This window comes from Phocoena phocoena, chromosome 9 (genome assembly GCF_963924675.1).
Source record: "Phocoena phocoena chromosome 9, mPhoPho1.1, whole genome shotgun sequence".
Taxonomy (NCBI): domain Eukaryota; kingdom Metazoa; phylum Chordata; class Mammalia; order Artiodactyla; family Phocoenidae; genus Phocoena; species Phocoena phocoena.
This window is the reverse complement of record NC_089227.1, coordinates 15,883,904-15,906,033: the sequence shown is the minus strand read 5'-3', so window position 1 is coordinate 15,906,033 and position 22,130 is coordinate 15,883,904. Positions and strand designations below refer to the sequence as shown.

Below are 22,130 nucleotides of genomic sequence, written 5' to 3'. Positions count from 1 at the left end.
AAGCAAAAAGGGAGACCATATGCACAGAGCCTTTCTCTCTAGCTGGGAGCCTCATACAGCTCAACCATCCCCCGGGCAACCTCCCGCTGGAGGACGCCTTCTAGAGCGCGCGTGTTTACACTTTTCCTGGACCTGGGGGACGGGGACCGTAGCTCGCGGACTCTGGGGGATTCCAAACCGTTACTCCGCCCGCCGAGGTGGGGCCAGCCCAACGGCCGAGCCTGCGCAGTGTGCCTGGCAGGCTCCAGGGTCCCGGTGCACTACAAGTCCCAGAAGGCAATGCTCCGCGGGGCCGGCAGCCGCCTTACCTGCTGCGAGCTTAGTCCTATGGATACTACCGGCTTTCCCCCTCCCCCGTTCCCGTCGATCTCCTCTCCACAGTTAAAGGCTACTTCCTTTGGAAGCACATTTAGAGGAAGCCTTAGCAGCCTCCACATTGAAACTCTCCGCGTACTCGTTCGTTCTTTCTCTGCTCGAATTATGCCTGACTCCCTCACCGGAGTCGGCTAGCGTACGAGAGACAAGGAAGCCTTTGGAGGCCACAACCCGGGAAACCTGGTTGCACTTCCGCCTCCCAGGCTCCGGAAGGTATCGCGCACGCGCTCCCTGCGACTCCGGCGCGGTTGACTTCCGCTCCCACTGTGCCCTGCGAGCCGAATCATGGATCACACTGGTAAGGAGGCGGAGGCAGTGGGGGTCCTGGTTCCATGGCCCCTGGCCGGCCTGGGACTGGTCGCCCAGCGAGCATAGAGGGTTTACGCTCGCCCTACACCATTGGGGTGTGGCGGCGAGAAAGAGATCTCACAGACCCCTCCGCGTGTCCGACCAGGGCCTGCTACTTCCTGGCCTACCCTTCGGTGTGGTACCTACAGCCTCGGTGCCGGCAACAGCCGTTCCTTCTCTGCTTCTGCCGGTCTCCGAGCAGGGACGGCGGGCGGCGCGGGCTTCGCTGGGAGGAGAGAGCGCCGGCTCTTTTTTTCCTCATTTTGGGTGCTCTGCCCTACGTTATGGGGACTGGCGGGTAGATTCCAGTCTCGGAGTCGGGGAAGCCTCATTACGCTGGGAGTCGATGCGCGAGAGTGGGTTGGAGACTTCCTGCTGTCTCAGTCAGCTTTGGGCGGGTGCTGCGGTGGTCATCGCCTGTCGTTTTTGTCTCTCCGGTCTTTCATGGACTAGAGGTGGGAGAAGGGAGTCAGATATGGTTTTCGGAATCATACCGGGAGCAGCTTTTCTGCTTAAGCCCAAAGCTTGCCCCGCGCTTCGGCTGTGGTCCTTAACCATCAATCTTGAGCTTAAAATCAAGATAGTCTCATTCCTTTCTCCAAGTAAGAATGGCTTCACTCTTTGTTATGTGTTTTTTGGCTTTTGCTTTCTTGTGGTTTTTGGATATTGAATGAGTGTATTTGGAGTTAGATACTGCTCCGTTCAGTTATATCAGCCATATTACAAGTAGGGGGAAAAAGGCTTTTTCCAGTATTAAGTATTGTTTAGGATTCCTCATATATATGTGAAATCAACTGTCTACTTAATTTCATATATATATATGTATACACATATATATAAATACCTTATGTGTGTATGTATACACACATATAGATATGTATACACACTCTTCTAGGCTTGGAAATGGAGTGGTAAAGAAGACGGACTGAGTCCCTCTCCACTTGGAGGTTACGTTCTATTGGAAAAGACAATAAACAAGTTTTTTAAAAATACTTAAATGTTTACAGATTATCATGAGTGCTTTGAAGAGGGTAAACGGGTGCTCTGGTAAAGACTATTAGGAGGAAGCTTCAGAGAGGGTGGTCAGGGAAGGTCTTTCTGGAAAAGTAACATTTGTAAGCTCAGATCTGATGGATGAGAGGAATCCAGCGTGGAATAAATCACGAGGAAAGCATTTAGAGCAACTACAAAGACTCTGAGGGAGGAAAGTTTAGAGAAGACCAGTCAGCTGCACCTAGTTAACTAGAAGGAAAGAACCGGAAGGTGGGATTGGAAAGGAAGGCAGGAGTCAGGTCGTGCAAGACTTTGAAGTCCATGGTAAAGATTTGAATGTTATTTTAAGTGCAATATGAAGCCATTGAACAGAAGTAGAGGAGGAACATAATCTCTTTTTAAAAACATAATAGGTTTTATGGAGAATGGTGTAAGAGAAGGCAAGAGTAATAGAAGAAAACTTAGGAGGTGATTGCAATAGATCAGAAGGGAAGCTTGGCTTAGTGAAGGTGGCTGGTTTAGTGAAAAAGGGAGTGGGCAGATTCAGTGAATCTTTTGGTGATAGAACTCAAACAGGCACTGGTGGATTGGTTTGGAAGCATGTGAGAGAAAGGAAAGGTGCCTAGGGTTCTAGTTTGAGTGGTGTCCATTACTGGAAGACTTGGGAGAAAAACACTTTTTTTTAAGGAGCAGAGGTGAGAAATGGGAATTTGGGAACAAGATTTTGGACTGCTCAGTAAGAGATGTGTGTTGAGACATACAAGGGGAGATGTCAAGTGGAGATCAGAGGGACGTTTGATTGGGACTTAGTACCACAAATCACTTAAGGCAGAAGAGAAGAGGGCCTAGAGCCAGGCTCTAAGGAACTCTAGTGTTTGGAAATTTTATAGAATTGAAAATCTGGGATCTTGGTGTTAGGGTAGCAAACATGCCACGTTAGCAAATGTTTTTCATTTGAGCATCTTACTGGAATTTTGGGAGTCAAGCAGCTTCCACAGTTTAGAGAATGTTATGTTAGGAAATTGTAATGTGGGTGGGTGTGTATCTCCATATTTATTGTCCTAGTTCTCTAAGTTTGCCTAAGTAAGTAAAAGTCATCTGAACATGAAAATATTCACTAATGAACTGACCACTTAAAAAATTAGTTCCTGCTCAGATATCCCTGCTTAACACCAGCTTCTTTTTTGTTCTTTTAGTTAATTTCATTATACGGCAGTGTCCTTAGTGTTTCATATCAGGAAATGGTATAAAATGCTGTACACTGATTGTGATTATAAAAGATTCCGATTTTCGTGAAATTCATAAATGTGAATTCGGTAATTATTTGAATCACAAGTAAAATCATTGGCAAGTGAGGAAATGCCAGTTAGCCAGTGAATTGAAGACATTATGACAGGATAGGCATCTCAAAAGGATGTTTCTAATATCAAAGGATTAATAGAGGCCCTTGGGGAAATTGATGAAACCCTCTAATGTTATGCAAAAATGACTGGTTTTGTAATCTTGCTGAAAAAGTCAGTCATAAAATAAAGGCTATCCTGTGGTGTTTTTATAATAGAATTTTGCTCGAAAAATTACTCCAGGAAACTCCTACTTAACACTTGATTCGTTCTTTGGCTATTCTAAGAATTAGCACTTAGTTGTAACTATAACCTAAATTTTGTAAAAATATTTCTTGGTTCCTTTAATTCAAGATAAAATTCTACACAAATCTTTTAAAAACCTATATAATATAATATAAAAGTATTATGCCTTTTTAAAGTGGATTTCACTTTATATAGCCAGTTCTATCCTTAATTCTCACTTCGTGTAATATCCAAAGACTTTTGTTGTTAGGGCTTTATGTTTGTAGTTGTCTTATTCAGAAGGAAATTATGCTGTATGTTCTGATTCTTAATAAAACCCCCAAAACCCTAAGACAAACCCAGAGTGATGTCACTATTAACCGCTGTACTTTGCTTATGAACTTGCAGGCTGAGGCAGGCTGCAAGGTGTTAGAGGGCAGCAGGCTCTGGAAAGCCATAATAGGCTAAACAAGCCACAGTAGTGACCACAGGTGTCCAGGGTGGTGTGAAAAGGACTTGTAGTGATGAAATGTTGGTATTTTGATCATTCATCAAGGTGAAACCGTTAAGAGTCCTTTTACTATCTGAAGGACAGCACTGAAATGTCTACAACAACTTGCTTTTTTTAGTTCAGTGGAAAATCAGGAATATACCTATTGAGCAAAAAAAAAAAATTCGTTCTGTCTTATCTGTCTTTTTGCTATTACATCGCTTGTAGGTATTTTTACATAAATAAGCAACTAGAGTGGAAGCAGATGAAATACATTATTCAAATTGTTAATACATTTTGTGAAGTGTTGATCAAGTTGGATTTATCCTAACTTTAACTATCCATGTAATCCCATTTCCATGAATTGTCTCTTTTGAGGGTTAGCTATTATGAAAGTAATAATAGAAAGTAGACTGAAAGATATTTAAATTAATAATTAAGGACCGATTTTGAATTTTGTTCTGTCCTTCAGAAAGAGTGCAAATTGATGTGAGTTCAACATGTGTCTGTAATTCTAGTACCCTTGGAGATCATTAGCACTAATTAGGATAACTACTTCCAAATTTGGCTTTACTGAATTTAATGTGGACAGTTTGGCTATCACTCTGGATTGTACTGTCTAATGCAGTGACAATTACACAGCCTTGTTCACTAATTGTCATGTTTAAAACATTACTATTTAAAAAAATTATTTGCGTTTCCTATTTTAGGGCATTTCCCTTTCTGTCTTTAGTAGGTAAAGGTAAATATTTTCTGGATTGTAATATCTTGTCATGGACTTGAAGAAAAGGTGGCTTTTAACCTTCAAATAGAGTCACTTCTATGAAATAATGCTCCTATTACTCATGGGATATGAGTGAATTTAATTCATAAGCTAGTAACAGGCAGGGACGTAGAAAGTTTCAGTTATTTAGGCCAAGTACAGAAAACTTGCATCCTCCTCAACTATAATTTTCCATTACAGTGCTGACCAAGAATAACACAGTCACATGTGTACATCTAGAAATGTTATAGCACAAGTACATTAGTGCGTGTTTTTACTACTAAAGGGTGCAATAATTTTTACTATATTCCTGAATGCTTTTTAGAAAAACAACTTTACACTTAAGAGAATAATCACATCCCTAAAACTAACTTCATTTTCAATGCATTATTATTTAATTTTACCATTGTCGGTGTTAGTTTTGTGTTTCCAGTATTATTGATTGTCCTGATATCGATGCAGATTACTAAATTTACTGAGTGCCTACTTTGCATACTTGGAGACAGTGATGGTTTTCTTTCTTTTTGTTCTTCTTCCTTTACTTTTCTTTTTCTTTTTTTAAAAAACCTCTTATAGTTCCAAGACAGAGGTTCTTATCTTAGACTCATGAAGGGTTTTACGTTTCTGTAAATCCCTCTGGAAAAATGCAAAATTTTTTTGTCCATTTTTTTAGGGAGAGGTTCTGTAACTTTTGTCAACTCTTTAAAGGTTCCATATCTCAAAAAGCATTGCTTTAAGTGATTGTCCAAAATAGAGAAGATTAGTACTTGAACTTATATAGCATAGTATTTAAAATCAGAAACCAGATATTCAGCCCTTGATAATAATGTTGGGTATGTTGCTTTAATACCTGTGGCAGAATAATCTTCAAAAAGAAAAACTAAAAGAAATTGCAACTTTTTTTCTAACATAGACAATGAGTTACAAGGCACTAATAGTTCTGGATCATTGGGTGGTCTTGATGTTCGAAGACGAATTCCTATAAAGCTCATCTCCAAACAAGGGAACAAAGCGAAAGCCTCACCTCGAACTCCAAGGACTATAAACAGGATGCCTGCAAAGGCTCCAGCTGGTGATGAAGGTAATTTGTTTAAACTAATAGGTCCAAAAGTCTTTCTTTTATATCTGATTCCACCAAATAAGCCATGTGATTTTATTTACCTTTAGTCACCTCTTTTTTTATCTTTTATACTCTCTCCTTCTTCAGTCTTTGACTTCTCATTTTGGCATATTTTACTTTTCTCTCCCTTTATAAATATTTTTGGTTTATTTTCTTGTTGAAAGTAACACTGCCTATTGTTTACAAAAAATCTAAACAGTATTGCAGAAAACATAAAAGTAAAATTGTCCCTCTCCCCCCATAATTATTCTCTTCCCAGATAATCCCTGGTATGACTTTTTCATAGTTACTTTATAACTGCCCTTTTTTCATGCAAGATGCGTGTGAGATTTTGCCTTCTCAGTATACAGTTGTTTCTCATTTAAGAGAATAGGTTTAGGTATTTCACTTACGGACATAGCATAATTTATTTAACAATTTTTCTAATTTTTTGCTGTTAAAAACAATTTTGTAGTAAACATCCTTGTATATGTACCTTAGTATGTATATTTTGTAGAATTTAAACTTTGCATGAATTTGGGCATCTTAGAACTTGGTGGATTTTAGAATTTGTACATTTTAGAATTTGACAGATGTTGCCAAATGGCCCTTTAAAAACAGTACATCACTTTATACTCCCACACCAATATTGGTAGTATTAACCTTTACAAATTTTTGTTCTGATACACATTTCTTTAATTACGAGTGGGGTTGTATATCTTTTCATAGTACTGGTCATTTCTTTTGCCTAGGATCTACCTGTTCATTTCCTTTTCCCATTTGTTTTTTCTGTTGTCTTTCTCTTGATTTTTATGAGTTCTTTCTTTGTAAATTAATACAATTGTCATATATTGTATATATTCTCCATTTGTCTTTTGAGTTTTATATATAAAATTTTTATTGTAGAAAAGCTTGACGATTCTATGTAGTCAGATATCCAGTCTTTTCTAGCGTGACTTCTCGGTTTTTTGTCATTGTTAGAAAGGCCATTCCCCATTTCATGAGTATAAAACAGTTTTCCCATCTTACCCTTTAGTACAGGGTCAGCAAACTATGGCCTATTGGCCAAATCCAGTCCTGTTTTTTTGTAAATAAACTTTTATTGGGACACACATCCATGCCCGTGGCTGCTTTTTTTTTTTCCTGTACGCGGACCTCTCACTGTTGTGGCCTCTCCCGTTGCGGAGCACAGTCTCCGGACGCGCAGGCTCAGTGGCCATGGCTTACGGGCCCAGCGGCTCCACGGCATGTGGGATCTTCCTGGACCGGGGCACGAACCCGTGTCCCCTGCATCGGCAGGCGGACTCTTAACCACTGTGCCACCAGAGAAGCCCCTCGTGGCTGCTTTTCACACTATATTGGCATAGTTGAGTAATTTCAGGTACAGCCTACAGAGCCTAAAATATTTACTTAACTGGCCTTTAAGCAGAAAAAGTTTGCTGACCCCTGCTTTGGAACTTTTATAGATATGTATTTGGTTATTAAAACAAAAAGGGGGTATGGGCTTGAAGTGGAAGGGAATGAAGAGATAACTGAGAGGAAAAGGATAGAAAGGGGATTTTAGCTTTTTTGCATTGTTTTACTGTTACACAAGAATTTATTTATATATTACTGTTTAGTTTTAAAAAAGTACTTAAAAACCAAAAAGGCCAAAGCGGGGGTACACTAGGTTATTGATAGAGCAGCAGCAGCTGGTATGTTATCTATACAAATATATATATAGCTTAATGATCGGAGTACAAGTTGAACTACTCTGAAAAATGATAGTGTGCTCCTAACTTGCTTGTTCTGCTCAATAAGTTTTTGAGTTTTAGATAAGTAGAAAAGTTAACTTTCCTTATTTTCAGTTTTAGATGACAGCAGCTTTTATAAGGTATAAATGGACCATATAAGAACCTAGGGTCACTCAGATGTAACTTATAAGAACTCTACATTTGTGTTGGAGGTAATTAGATAGCAGTACACTGGTATGTATGTCTGTATCAGGTTCAAAAAATTCTTGCATCTATGCGTGTGTGTCTGTCTCCGTTTGTGTCCGTGTGTCTGTATGCAGATGCTGTAATGTAGCCATGTGGGTAAAGTTAAGACTTATGTGCTTTGGCTACTCTGTTTACCAGTTCTAGGGCCAAAAGAGTCGTGAGAAGGCTGGCACCTTGGAGGGATAGATTTGTCTTCTCAGCTTTACTTTAGGTAATTGGATTCTACCTAGAATCCCCATAAGACTGTTTGCTGGTTTTCTTTTCTTTTGTATGAGATGAGAAGAGTGCCATCAACTTTTTAATTAGGTCAGAGAAATTGAAATTGAGCCCATTTGTTCTTCATATTGTTTTAAGTTTATTGATATTGATATATGCAGTGTAGGAGAGGATACTTGTAAGTAGATATGATATAAATTCTGCTGTTTGCGTGATTAACCAGGGAGAGGTTTCAATGGAAACGATGAAGTGTGAACATGTTGGATGTTTCTAAAATCAGGCTCAGTTTAAAGCTGAAGAAGAGGATACCTAATTTACTAAGTCGTAAGAAGAAAGTCTGCAGAATTCTTTATGTTTTCACTAATCCTTTGGCAATAATATCAGTTTCTTACGGCATAATACCACTTTTATAGATAAGAATAAATGGTGATAAGTATCTTTTATTTGTGTAATAATCATGATGATAATTAGTAGTTTTATACTAGAAATAGTTTGGTGAATTAATAAGAGCACTTGAATGGGAGTGAAGAGATCTGAGATCTTTTCCTAGCTCTGCCACTGATCTTCTCTGTGTTGAGTTATTATGATCTCCAGTACTGCAGTATTCTCAGTCATGAGAGTTGGACTACATGATTTCCAAGATCATTTCTAGATGGTGCTTTAAACTAGACTTGATTATCTTGTTCTTAGAAGAGCTTTGAAAGGTGTCAGTGAATAGGTCTATTTGGCCATGTACATGTACTTCCAAAATGAAATTGAGATGTGAAAAGTTAATAGGTAACACTTTCTTCTCTCAGAAGGATTTGATTATAATGAAGAAGAACGGTATGACTGTAAAGGGGGCGAACTGTTTGGAAATCAGCGAAGATTTCCTGGACACCTTTTTTGGGACTTTCAGGTATAACTAAAAATAAAAAATTTTATTAGAACAATAAAATATTTTAAATACTGTATTAGAACAATTCAGACTACATAAAGAATGGTATGAACTTTTATTATAGTTATATCTTTCAGTACTCACAAATCATTTGTTTATTAATGCCCTATTTCACTGTTTCCAAAAATAATCTGAAGTAATTTTTAGTAAAGTCAAGTAAAATCAATAACCATTAACACTGCTTAAGGGAATAAACCCCCAAGACTGATGGTGGCCCAACTAATGTGGCATATGTGGGGATTATACCAAGAAACCTTCATTTCTAATTGTTTTAATAACTTTTATAAAATACTAACCAATTCATTGTGTAAATTATGGACGTAAGTTTTAGAAATGCTTAAGGAAAATTTAATTATATCATTTCAACAGATAAACATCTTAGGTGAAAAGGATGATACACCAGTTCATTTCTGTGACAAATGTGGATTGCCTATTAAAATCTATGGGCGAATGGTAAGTATAAATTAAATTCTCTTTTTGTAAATTAAATATTTGTGTAGAGGTAGGAATCTGAAATTTAAGTAGATAGATTTATTACTGTTTAGTGATTAAATTTATAACATTTTAAATAAGTATAAAATAGCTAGGGGAAATTTGGGAATAATATTCATTTAATAGAATTATCTTGACAAATTCTTTAATTGCTTGTAAAAATATTAATTACGGAAACTAATTCTGAAAACTAAATAATTTCCTTGGACTGTTTGATACCTGTTAGTTTACATTAATTCTAGTTTATTAGGGAAAAATTTTTATTTTTTCCCTTGCTAACAGAATAAAATCAGTTATTCGTTTCTGAAGGCTATAATTTTTAATATAAAACTGAATTAATAAAGATTATTTATGATTTCTGAGAATTGAATTCTAAACGTTAAAAAAAAATGCAGCCCTAACTGTAATTTAATAGTAATTTTGACGTATAAAAAGATAGTTTTAGGGCTTCCCTGGTGGCGCAGTGTTTGAGAGTCCGCCTGCTGATGCAGGGGACACGGGTTCGTGCCCCAGTCCAGGAGGATCCCACCTGTCACGGAGCTTCTGGGCCCGTGAGCCATGGCCGCTGAGCCTGCACATCCGGAGCCTGTGCTCCGCGATGGGAGAGGCCACAACAGTGAGCGGCCCGCGTAGCACAAAAAAAAAAAAAAAAAAAAAAATAGTTTTACATTTTTGTTGGAAAAAAATTTGAATTCAGTGATAGGTCTGTGATGGTGGAGGGTGTGGATTATGCACTGTTGCTTTGCTGTATAACACAGCTAAATAATGGTAATGGCCTGTGAGTTTTAAAATGGTATAACATCATTTTACTGTGTCCTTCTGATTTATTTTTAAATATTTGTAAGTGTATTAAGACTACCAGGGAAGAAGGCTACTTATATTACATTAGAAGGTATTTGTTTTTTTCCTGCCTAGGAATACTTTCAGGAGATACAGGATTAGATAAAACATTATGCAGTATTCTTTAGGAGCTTTTAACCTGTAGGGACCATGAATGTGTAAGCAAATATGCATGTATATGTTTTTTGAGGAAAGGGCCAAAGTTTTCATCACATTCTCACAAAGAGCTTTGTGACTGAAAAAGGTTAACTGTTGCTTTTATGTAATTGGTACTTAATAAATGTTCATTTTAACCAAACAGTTCTCAAGTGCCTTCTATATCTAGGTCACTGTGCTTACTGTGTTTTTTTTTTTATGGAAGTATTTTAATTTGTTCTAGTATGCTTAACTGTAATATGTCTCTGTTCACAGATTCCATGCAAGCATGTTTTTTGCTATGACTGTGCTATTTTACACGAAAAAAAGGGAGATAAGATGTGTCCAGGGTAAGGTCATCATTAAATTTTTAAATAATAAAGTTTGTGATATAATGATTTATAATCTAGGTTAAAGGTCAGGGTGTGCTATAGACCGGTGGCCGGATATCAAATATGTAGACATGGCTCATGTTTCTCTGTGAGCCTAGAGTTGGCCTTAGCCTTCTCCTTAAGATAGGGCTAATTAGCTATTATCAATCAATTCAAATTGGCCAAAATACGAGTATATTTGCCATCAAAAGTTAGCGTTATATAAACCCAAAATAGTTATTTTCTTGTTTTAATGGGATGCTAGAGAGGTAGTATCACGTAGTGATCGAGAGCAAAGACTCTTGAATTAGAATTCCTGTATTCAAATCTCTATTCTCTTATTTATTAGCTGTGTGACATAGGTGATTTCTTCATCTGTAAAATAGAGCTAATAATAGTACTTACCTCCCTGGGTTATTATTAGAAGTAAATGAGTTAATACATATATAGTATGTAGCATATAGCAAGTACTATGTAAGTATAAACTCTTATTTATTACCTTCAAATCTGATTATTATGTCTTGAGTATATCTTAGAACACCATCATGTTCTAAGGTAGACTCAGACAAGTTATGACAGTCTAGAGTGTTGGTTGATAGTGATCTATTTGGGGATGGTCTTGAAGGATCCAGAATAAACTATGAATTTTTATATCAATTTAGAACCCCTGATAGAAGGTTTGAGGAAAGCTTTGAGAGAAACTTCTTTGGAACAACTGTAGGCTTCCTAGATTCCTTATAACCTGTCAGAACCTATCCCAAGGGTTGTAGTATTAGTTGATAGCAAAGCTATGGACAATTGTAAGGGATAATTTTCTTTTATGGTGTAGGAAGATTGGCATCCCTGAGAGAGAATGGATGAGTCATTGACAAACCAGTGCCAACTAATTCTCTTGGCATATTTTTAATAACCCTTTAAAGTCACAGATTATAAAATTTATAGTGTGAGTTTAAAGAGTATTTCCTTCCTAGAATTATAATTCAGAAGAGTTATGAAATTAAAAGTGCATATTCACTGTTTGCCTTATTTTCTGTAATGCCTGGTTTTCCAACACGGTGTACATCCACTATATAGTAAATTTGATTGCCTCATTGGGATAAGGGATTTTGGATGTTGTACAACACCATGTAGAGGACATCAAAAGGTTTTCTCTTTTATGTAAGTGTTCTAATGTTAATATTTAAAAGGGAATTTAGTTTTCAGGGTGTTCAGTGTAACTCCAGTAAGCATCTCACTGGTTGGCCCTTAGGTATATTAGAGCATAAGCCTATTTGTATTAACAGACCCAGGTTAGAAAGTGAAGAAATGGCAATCCAAATTAATGTAAATACTATATACTAATGCTTAAGCATCACCCAAAAGAAGTGCCTCACATCCCGTTACTGTGGAGATATTTCAGAGCTTACAGCAAGTTAGAAGCAAAAAATAAGAAGTGTGCCAAATGGCCACTAAAGGGATGCCTCCTAGTATCAAGAAGGAGTACCAGCCTTCAGTGAGGAAGGAAAAACAGACACCACTCAAAATCAAGAATATAGAGCCATGTAATATAGTGTCATATGACCTGACACACATATTCAATGATAACAGCTTGTACATGTATAGTGCTTAACTAGTCATTAAATCCTGTCATTTTCACTGTTTCATTGATGTTACAGATACTCTTTTAAGTAGGGCGAAGTAGATACAAAACCATTGTGAGTTAGGTTAGATGTTTGAACCCCATTTTACACCCATTTTACAAATAAAGAAACAAAGTTTAAATGACTTCACCAAGATCTCAGAGCCAGTAGTAGATCCCAGTTCCAATTCCTAGTTCGGTCCTCTTTCCGCTATTTCAAGAACACTCTAAAGGCAACAGTGGATTAAAAATAGTGAGTGAAGAATAGTTACAATTTGACCCTGACTCATTAAGAAAATACTGAGTTAAATTTAGTGGTTATAATTTAGAGAAGCAGGAGTGTGTAATACTTTGCAGTAGTAAATTTGTCTGACAGTTCAGAAAGACCCCTTGAAGGGACTCTTGGTGTTCAGGGTTTGAATTTAATTTGTTTATGTTGTTTAATGTTAAGAACCTTGATGATTAGGATGATCCTATTTATTTTTGTAGTTGTTACAGTTCTTCCACTTGGTGTCTTCCACTTAGTATTATTTGCGCAGAAAATAATACTCAATAAATACGGTACAAGTTTGAATTCCATGATTGTGACAGATCCTTTGGTTTGCCCTTCCTGGATTTTTCTTTGCAACTGGATGCAAAGCATAGAATTGTTTGAGAAAATCAGATAAATTCTAGGTCTTGGGAAGAAGAGGTCTTTTCTTAAAACATACTCTGTTTGATAAACTTTGAATTTTTTTCTTAAGCGTTCTGATGTTGAAAGAAATGCTGTTGCTTAATAGGGAACAGACCACAAAGTGGAAAAGATTAAAGGTTCACTTGCAGTAACTATAACTTTTAATTGTGAACTTCTGTAGTATTTTCCATAACAAAATTTAAAACTAGTCATATCTTTGAGATTAAGTGCATTATTTTTATAGTCTGTTTTTAGTAAATCAAACTTTTTTCCCCTTCTAATTTAGCTGTAGTGATCCTGTGCAGCGAATTGAGCAGTGTACACGAGGTTCTCTCTTCATGTGTAGCATTGTTCAAGGGTGCAAGAGAACCTACTTGTCCCAGAGAGACTTACAGGCTCATATCAACCACCGCCATATGAGAGCTGGAAAACCTGTTACCCGTGCTTCACTTGAAAATGTTCATCCTCCTATTGCCCCACCACCAGCTGAAATCCCAGATCGTTTTATAATGCCGCCAGACAAGCACCATATGAGCCATATTCCGCCAAAGCAGCACATCATGATGCCACCACCTCCTTTGCAACATGTGCCCCACGAGCACTATAATCAGCCACATGAGGATATTCGTGCTCCTCCGGCAGAATTGTCCATGGCTCCACCTCCACCTCGCTCGGTCAGTCAGGAAACCTTTCGTATTTCAACAAGAAAACACAGCAATTTAATAACTGTCCCTATTCAGGATGACTCAAATTCAGGTGCTAGAGAACCACCACCTCCTGCCCCAGCACCTGCTCACCATCATCCTGAATATCAGGGTCAACCAGTGGTCTCGCACCCTCATCATATTATGCCTCCACAGCAACATTACGCACCACCCCCACCTCCTCCACCACCAATAAGCCATCCAATGCCACATCCTCCCCAGGCCGCAGGTACTCCTCACCTGGTGTATAGCCAAGCTCCACCTCCACCAATGACCTCTGCTCCACCACCAATCACCCCTCCCCCTGGACATATTATGGCCCAGATGCCACCTTATATGAATCATCCTCCTCCAGGACCTCCCCCCCCTCAACATGGTGGTCCACCTGTAACTGCACCCCCTCCTCACCATTATAATCCTAACTCTTTACCCCAGTTCACTGAAGATCAAGGAACTCTGAGCCCTCCATTTACACAGCCAGGGGGAATGAGTCCTGGTATATGGCCTGCACCGAGAGGGCCGCCTCCTCCTCCACGAATGCAGGGTCCGCCTTCTCAAACCCCACTTCCTGGACCACATCATCCAGATCAGACAAGATATAGACCGTATTACCAATGATAATAGTATTTTGAACTGAAGATATGATGAGGAAACAAACTTATGTATAGTCAATCTTTTAATTAAGCTTTGACTGTTTGGGGAAGGGAAAGCGCCTCTTACTGAGGTGGCTGTAAAACACTTAGGGTCTTGTCTCTTAAAATGGTTTTAAATCTTGACCTTAGGAGTGACTTCAAGTACTATACTGTAGTGCAGATAAGTGGCTCAGTTGAGCACAACTATATTTTAACAACTTTCTTCCCCTAGTGTGGTAAATTGACCCAGAGGTGACCATTTGTAAAAAATTTGAAAGAAGTTTTTCGTCGTTCCACTTTCAAAAGTATTGCTTTTGTTAAACCCAATGTTTAGTTTTTCTTGTGATACATTTTGTTAACCTGTGTAAAAGGATTAAATTTCAAGATGGTTGTAAAAATGCTATTTTTATGTGAATTTAAGTGCAGCCACATAGTGTTTTTTAAACCATATGTTTTACCACTAATTTCCCAAAGTTATAATAAAATCCTAAAAGTAAAAATCTACTAGAATTTACTGCAAGGCAGACTGTTAAATGGTAGAAAATGATTTCACATGTTAGGCACTGAAATTTTGAGGTATATTAGGTGTGTAATGCACTTGACTTGGATGCCTTTTCATTTGTAGGCAGCCTCAGGAACAGCAAAATACATTGGAATTCCAGTACGAAGAAATATTTATGTTTGTAATATTGAAAGGCAGTGTTCGTTACTTGGAAAGTTATGGCAAAGTAATCAACTCTGTAGGCTCCAAGCTGTTGGGGATGCTGGCACCCATTAATGCTTTTTAACTGAATGGTTGGAATCACGTGATGCACCACACTGATTAATCTTAAGAAACGTTATTTTATAGAACTGTTTAAATGGTGTGCTTTAGATGAAGTGTATTCCTCTCTACTCATTGTCTTAAACTAAATATTTAGGGCTGAATAGGCTTTATGTACTTCCTCATTTCTTGGTAGAATTTGATCCCGTGCTTAAGTGGGTTCTTGTTTATTGGGTTTTAAACTATAATTTGAATGCTATGGAGAAATTTGAATACTGTATTAATGAAGGACATTCTTGTAATCACATACTTGTGTTGCTCAGGTTTCATTACTGTGTGATAAGGTTTTTCCTCTAACTTGACATTTAAAAGCTATTAATGATTTCCTGTTTCTTTTACTGGTTAAGCATCTAAAACGTGGAACGTTTTAGCTTGGAGTCAACAGTGAAGACTACCAGATGATTTTGTATTGGAGAAAAGAAAAGTAATCTAAATTGTGAATTTCAGTGCTTTATAAGGTGTCTTTGGAGTCAGCTTTTGCATTATAGGGGCTTCTTACAGTCCAGCTGAGATGACCACTTACAGTTTATACAGAACTCATATGTATAAATCAACACTCTTAGGATATTACTATATATCCTTTGAATAAACCCCTGTGAAGTACTTCCTCCCCCCTAAAATGGTGCATAACATATAAACATGAAATGTGTAGTATGCAGATGCCATTTATTAAATAGTTAGTAGTGTATAAATTTAGAACATTTCTTTTTGACAAAGGGTGAACTGATTGCTAATTTACCATTTAATTCTGTCAGGAACAGGCAAAACAACTTCTCGTCTTGGATAATCAGATGCAAAGTTATCTATGAACTTAAAGCTGAAGTTAGAAATAATTATAAATGGCCCTTTCAACCGTGACCAGCTGAAAATAACTAATACACTTTTTTTTAAGTGAAAGTACGTGATTTTTCACACCTAGCAATTTGAGAGTCCAGTTGTTAATGCAATATTTCTAGAGAGAAATTGTTATCAGAAGCATGGGAGTGAAATAGTATGAAATGGTGGTGAGTGCATCTATCATATTACTGTAGGTACTTGGACTGTGCAAACTTGATTCCTTTTCATGGCCCTATTTAGGAGCTGTTAAAATACTCTTGTTGAAAATCCAGTACCATTTTTTGGTTTCATGTAATAGGAAATAGCCGAATTCACTTTAAAGCTTCTCAACTATTTATGAAGAGCTCACCTGTTTTAATGAAATTCACTAGAATTGAATGTGGCATGAAACCACTTAGCCTATGTATTGGACAAAAAAAATTAATATCATGATAAAATTCCACATGTTAAGAGAATTCTTGTAGGCTTTTAAAAAATGATTTCTTTTTGGTTAGGTTTAAGAAATATGTGTTATGCAGGAAGGCAGATCAGATGAAATGTGTTGTAACAGACAATTTTTTAAAATGGTGTTAGACTTGAATTCATCCAGTTATTGTTTGAATGAGGGTGGGTGGGTAGAAGGATAACAAAATTACTGTTAGTGTTTCTTTCCTTAAGGAAAAAGATGTGAATCCCAGCCTTATTTCAGGGAAGCCTTTGAAGCTATGATGGACATAAGTCTAAATTAAATGTATGTATATTTCATTATATTGCTCTTAAGACTACTGAGGTGGCAGTTTAATTCTTAAAAACAATAAAATGAAAGCATAAATACTATTTTGCCTAGATGAATTTTTACCTAATGATGACACATTTGGGAGAATGCAGAATTTTTCTTGTTCATACAGCTTTTTACAGTTAAAATAGATTCACCTTTTTGGAGATTAAAACCAGCAAGTTGAACATTAACATTTCTAAAGTGGTATGATTGTTCAGAGTATTCTATAGTATTTTGGGGAAATATCAGTTGCAAAGACTAAGAAACTACTTAATATCCATCTTGCCCTGTAAAAACCACTTGCTCAAGTTATCGTATAAATACTACCACTGAAATATAAATGCAAAAGATAATTTGACCATATTTTTAAACTCAAAATAGGTGACTTTACTGTATGAAGTGTACAGAGCTGCTTTACGCTTTGTTCTTACTAACATACTGGAAGAGTATCTTTCATACATCTTTCTGGAAAAAATGTATAGACATATCATACAATTCTTGAAAAAGCGTTACAAGTACGTGGAAAAATCTCACATACCTGAAACAAAAATAAACTTTTCTGACTATTAGATCAGCCATCAAATTGGTATATTGATGTTAATTGAGGTTTGACATAATCATACTATATTCTGGCTGAAGTGGATTTATTTTTCTTCACTGGTTTTTGTAACTGTAATCTGTTCAATTGTGGCCTAGACCAAGCCGACTTTTCTTATTACAATATATGCACAATCTAATAAAGCAATATTGGATATACTAGGTTTAAAGGGGAAAGAGAGGTAAGCCAGTTAAAATACTTGGTAATGATACTAATAAAAACATTTGAATTTTCAAACATGTTTTGATTCCTGCCCCTTCAGTTTTCCATCTTTGAGGGGAAAAGTATTAAGGCAGAATTTTTAAAGCAGCGTTTTAGTATCAAACTTTAATTTTCTCATCTCCCTTAGAATTTGAATTTTTAGGCATTACAGAATCACAGGATTTAAATGAACAATGGTGGGTCATGGGTTTAGCTCTAACACTTGGGTGGAACCATGTCTTTTTAAAAATCTGCCATTTTGAAATGTTAATCTATGTCCTGAGAATGTCTCATTGCTATTCCAAGTAGTTGTTAGCACCAACTTTCATATTGTATTTAAGCCCATTTCCTATTAATCTACCTTTAAAATTGTTCTCCCTTTGTCTTCCTTCAGATTGAAAAATCTTGCTCCCTTTATTTTTCTTCCTATGTGTTACTTTGAAAATCTTTAGTTTTTTTGTTTTAAAATTTGCACTCATTTCCATTATACAAGCAATAAGTCTTTTGGGAGAAATATGTCATATTACAAATAAAGATCCCCTTGACCACTACCACAATTAACATTTCCCTTCCAGAGATAACTCATGTTATAACTTTGGTGTATGAATTGTTTTAGTTGCAGAGCTGACAACTAAGTAATAGGCTCCATCCTCCGGTTAAGCACCCTAATCCACGGTAAATGTAGTATTTCATGGCCTAAACTCAAATAGGTACTGAGCACCTACCATGTGAAATATAAATTCATTTATATGCTAGACGCCATTTAAAAAAAATTTTTATTTTATATTGGAGTATTGTTGATTAACAATGTTGTGTTAGTTTCGGGTGTACAGCGAAGTGATTCAGTTATACGTATGTCTATTCATTTTCAAATTCTTTTCCCATTTAGGTTATTACAGAATGTTGAGCGGAGTTCCCTGTGCTATACAGTAGGTCCTTGTTGGTTATCTATTTTAAATATAGCAGTGTGTACGTGTCAGTCCCAAACTCCCAATCTGTCCTTCCCCCCACCCTTCCTCCCTGGTAACCAAAAGTTCGTTCTCTAAGTCTGAGTCTGTTTCTGGTTTGTAAATAAGTTCATTTGTATGAATTTTTTTTTAGATTCTGCATATAAGCAATATCCTATGATATTTGGCTAGACACCATTCTAATCACTTTGGATGCACAAGTCTTTAGAGACAGATGACCATAAATTTCGTTAAATTGTGTAACATGTTAGAAGTGTGATAAAATCCTAGAGAATAAAGGGAAAGTAAGGATAATGGGGGTGTTGGTAGGTTTGCAGTTTTAAATAGAGCAGTCTGGGTAGAATTCATTGAAAAGATGACATTTGAGCAAAGATTTGAAGTAGGTGACAGTTAGCCACGTATATTATGTGGGAAAGAACTTTCCAAGCAGAGGACACAGTCTGTAAAGGCCTTAAAGAGGGGGTTGCACCTGGCATATTTGAGAAATAGCAAGGAGATTGGAATGGAATGAGTGAGTAGTAGGAGGTCAGAGAGGTAATGACAGTGGGAATGGGGAGATCACAGGCTTCCTAGGCCATTGTAAAGATTTTGACCTTACTCTGACGTGGAAAACCGTGGTGGGGTTCTGAGCAAAGGAGTGGAATGATCTGGTTCTTTTAAAAGGATTATTCTGGCTGTGTGTTGAGAACAGAAGAGGGAAGCAAAGATTGGAAGGCCAGTCAGAAGGCTGTTTTAATCATTTTCACAAGAGATGATGGTGGTGACATAAGTATCAAGAAGTGGGTGAGGGACTTTCCTGGTGGTCCAGTGGGTAAGACTTCACGGTCCCAATGCAGGGGGCCCAGGTTCGATCCCTGGTTGGGGAACTAGAACCCACATGCATGCCGCAACTAAGAGTTCATGTGCCACAACTAGGAGTCCGCATGCTGCAGTTAAAGCCCACACGCTGCGACCAAGTAGCCTGCATGCTGCAATGAAGATCCTGGATGCCACAACTAAAACCCAGTGTGGCATGCATAAATAAATAAATAATAAATATTTAAAAAAAGAAGTGGATGACTTGTGGAAGGATGGAGATTATATATATATATATATATATATAAAATAAAAATTTATGTATGTAAATTAAGCACTTATATATGATGGACATGGGTATATAATTATGAGCCAACTAGATATGATCCCTGCTAATTAGGAGCTTACATTTCTAACTTACCCAGGAATTGTTCTTGATAGTAACCCCTGAATTTTCCTCGAAAGATTTTATTATGTTCTTTTTCAAAGTATAGCGGCCAGGGTGGGGAAAAACACTAAAAAATGTTTTACAAAAGTATACAGATATACAACCATAATGAGAGAAATAATTTATTTGATTCTGGAATTAATAATATATTTCCTAATAGCTTTTCTGGGTATATTTAATTGTGCAGTGCTAAATAAGTGACTTCGGAACAAATCTGCAGAATGCACCTATATTGTTCCTGAGTTTAGTCCTGCCTTGTGCTAGATCAGTTTTTAGATAGGTTTTTATTTCTTTGAAGAGGTAGTATTTCCTAATGATTAAGAGCCTGGGCTCTGGAGTCAGACCATCTAGACTGAATTCTGGTTCTATACCTATAGAACTAGCAAGTATATATAACTTAGGCTAATTACTTATCCTCTTTGAGCCTTGATTTATTTTGCTTTTCTAAAAAATGAGGATAAACATAGTACCTATCTTAGGGGGGCTATTTTGAGAGTTAAGTGAGTTGATACTAGACATATTTAAAAGGTAGAGTCAATAGAATTTCCTAACAGAATTTTCAACCTGAGCAGCTGGAAGGCTGGAGTTGGCATTAACTGAGGTGGAAAGGTGCTAGTAGAACAGATTAGGGGGAGAGGATCAGTAGATCAGTTTTAACATGTAAGTTGTCCAAATGAAGATGGCAGACAAATATGAAATATTCCTCTCTCTGCTCTTGTTTATGCAGTGTATGGTCCAGCTTGCATTTAAGACATTTCATTTACATTTCTAACTGGTAAGTCACTGTGTTTAAACAAGAATATGTATCAAATGCATAAATTAGCATTAGAAAATGATTTTGAAGATAAACTGCTCAACATGTATGTATGAGCTCCAGCCTTTCTTAATTTCAGTAATATATGTTTCTTCACAAGTGGTTCTGTCTCCCAGTTCATCACTGGATATCCTCTCCCCTTCAGTTTGCTCTGATTTGTGTAAGTTTTATTTTTTTGTAAGTTTTATTTATTTATTTTTTATAAATTTATTTATTTTTGGCTGCGTTGGGTCTTCGTTGCTGCGTGCAGGCTTTCTCCTTTTGCGGTGAGCGGGGGCCACTCTTCGTTGCAGTGCGCGGGCTTCTCACTGTGGTGGCTTCTCTTGTTGCGGATCATGGGCTCTGGGCACGCTGGCTTCAGTAGTTGTGGCAGATGGGCTCAGTAGTTGTGGCCCACGGGCTCTAGAGTGCAGCCTCTGTAGTTGTGGCGCACAGGCTTAGTTGATCCGTGGCATGTGGGATCTTCCCAGACCAGGGATCGAACCCGTGTCCCCTGCATTGGCAGACGGATTCTTTACCACTGCACCACCAGGGAAGTCCCATAAGTTTTATTTTTATCTTCCAACGCAATCTCTTAGCCTCTTCCTAAATCAGGGCTCAGAGTCTTTGCCCTGGTCAATTTCCAATATTTGCTCTGAGGCAGGCAAATAGAGGCCTAGTCCCATGCATGCCCTTTACCCAAAGCATATCCACCTTAGAGGCCTCAGAGAAAAAACATTTAAGGATGAGGATAAGTGAACCTCACTCAAGATGTTAAGGTTGAATGGATTGTGATGGGGGCACGGTAATTGGAGTGCTTCTTCCTGCTCTATGACATTTTGCTTGGCAAGAGGAGGGTAGAGGGCACCTTTGCTTGTGAAGATGCAGACATCAGTGACAATTCTGTGCAAGGCTTTTGCCCCACCCCCAAGCCAAATGACCAATTAAATAGGCTCATGCTTTCAATTCGTACTGGAGCTCTTAACCTGAGATTCATAGGGCATCATATACAAAGGTATATGTGTATGTGTATTTTTTTCCCAAAGTCCATAGGGTACATGAGGCTCTCTAAGGTGTCCATGACTCAAAAAGTTTAAGACACGTTGCTATAAAGAGTGCTGACATTCTAGTTTTTAATTAAGAGTAGCTATACAAATAAGCCTTTGTTTTATTTTTCTGTAATTGGTTTTAAGTCCAGTAGACAAGCCCTCTCAGTAAAGACATTAACAAAGGTTAGAAGGGTACTTTGACAATAAACATTCAGAGGTGAGATCTAAAACAATTGGGGCAACTTTTCCCATTGACAAAGTGCTTTGATGTTGAACAGAGGCCACTGAATCTTTTTCTGTTGGTGATGATGTTTAATTTCTATTACATAAAATAAATACAAATTTGTACCAAGAACAGTTCCAGCAAAAAAGAGAAACATGCTGAATCTCATTCTCCAGCTGAATTGAGTTCTAGAGCTGTTACCCTGTGAGTTACAAATAATGACCAGCAGTGAAGAAAGAGTCAAAAACTAGTTATAGTTACAGATAGGGCATTAGAAGGATTGTATCTAAATCTGGATAGGAGGTTGAGTGCTTTAAAAAGCTATAGTAATCATAAAATCTGGGCAAAGAAGTCTCATTGCAGGGGGTTTAGAAGATTCTCATGTAGCAGGTTTCCAGTCAGATCACT

The 22,130-nt window shown here is 37.5% G+C and overlaps 1 protein-coding gene across 2 annotated transcripts; it reads left to right on the top strand.

Annotated features, from left to right (window-relative positions):
- The first annotated feature begins 644 nt into the window (after positions 1 to 644).
- Positions 645 to 14,730, top strand: CBLL1 (Cbl proto-oncogene like 1). Of its 2 annotated transcripts, none has more exons than XM_065884056.1 (6): positions 645 to 673; positions 5,448 to 5,615; positions 8,626 to 8,726; positions 9,135 to 9,218; positions 10,509 to 10,582; positions 13,181 to 14,730. In XM_065884056.1, the coding sequence occupies exons 1-6, from the start codon at positions 661 to 663 to the stop codon at positions 14,214 to 14,216; spliced, it is 1,476 nt and encodes a 491-aa protein (XP_065740128.1). In that variant the 5' UTR covers positions 645 to 660; the 3' UTR covers positions 14,217 to 14,730. The 2 variants fall into 2 exon arrangements, with proteins under 2 accessions (XP_065740128.1, XP_065740129.1); XM_065884057.1 differs by having other exon boundaries at positions 661 to 673; positions 8,629 to 8,726; positions 13,181 to 14,216.
- The last annotated feature ends 7,400 nt before the right edge of the window (positions 14,731 to 22,130 follow it).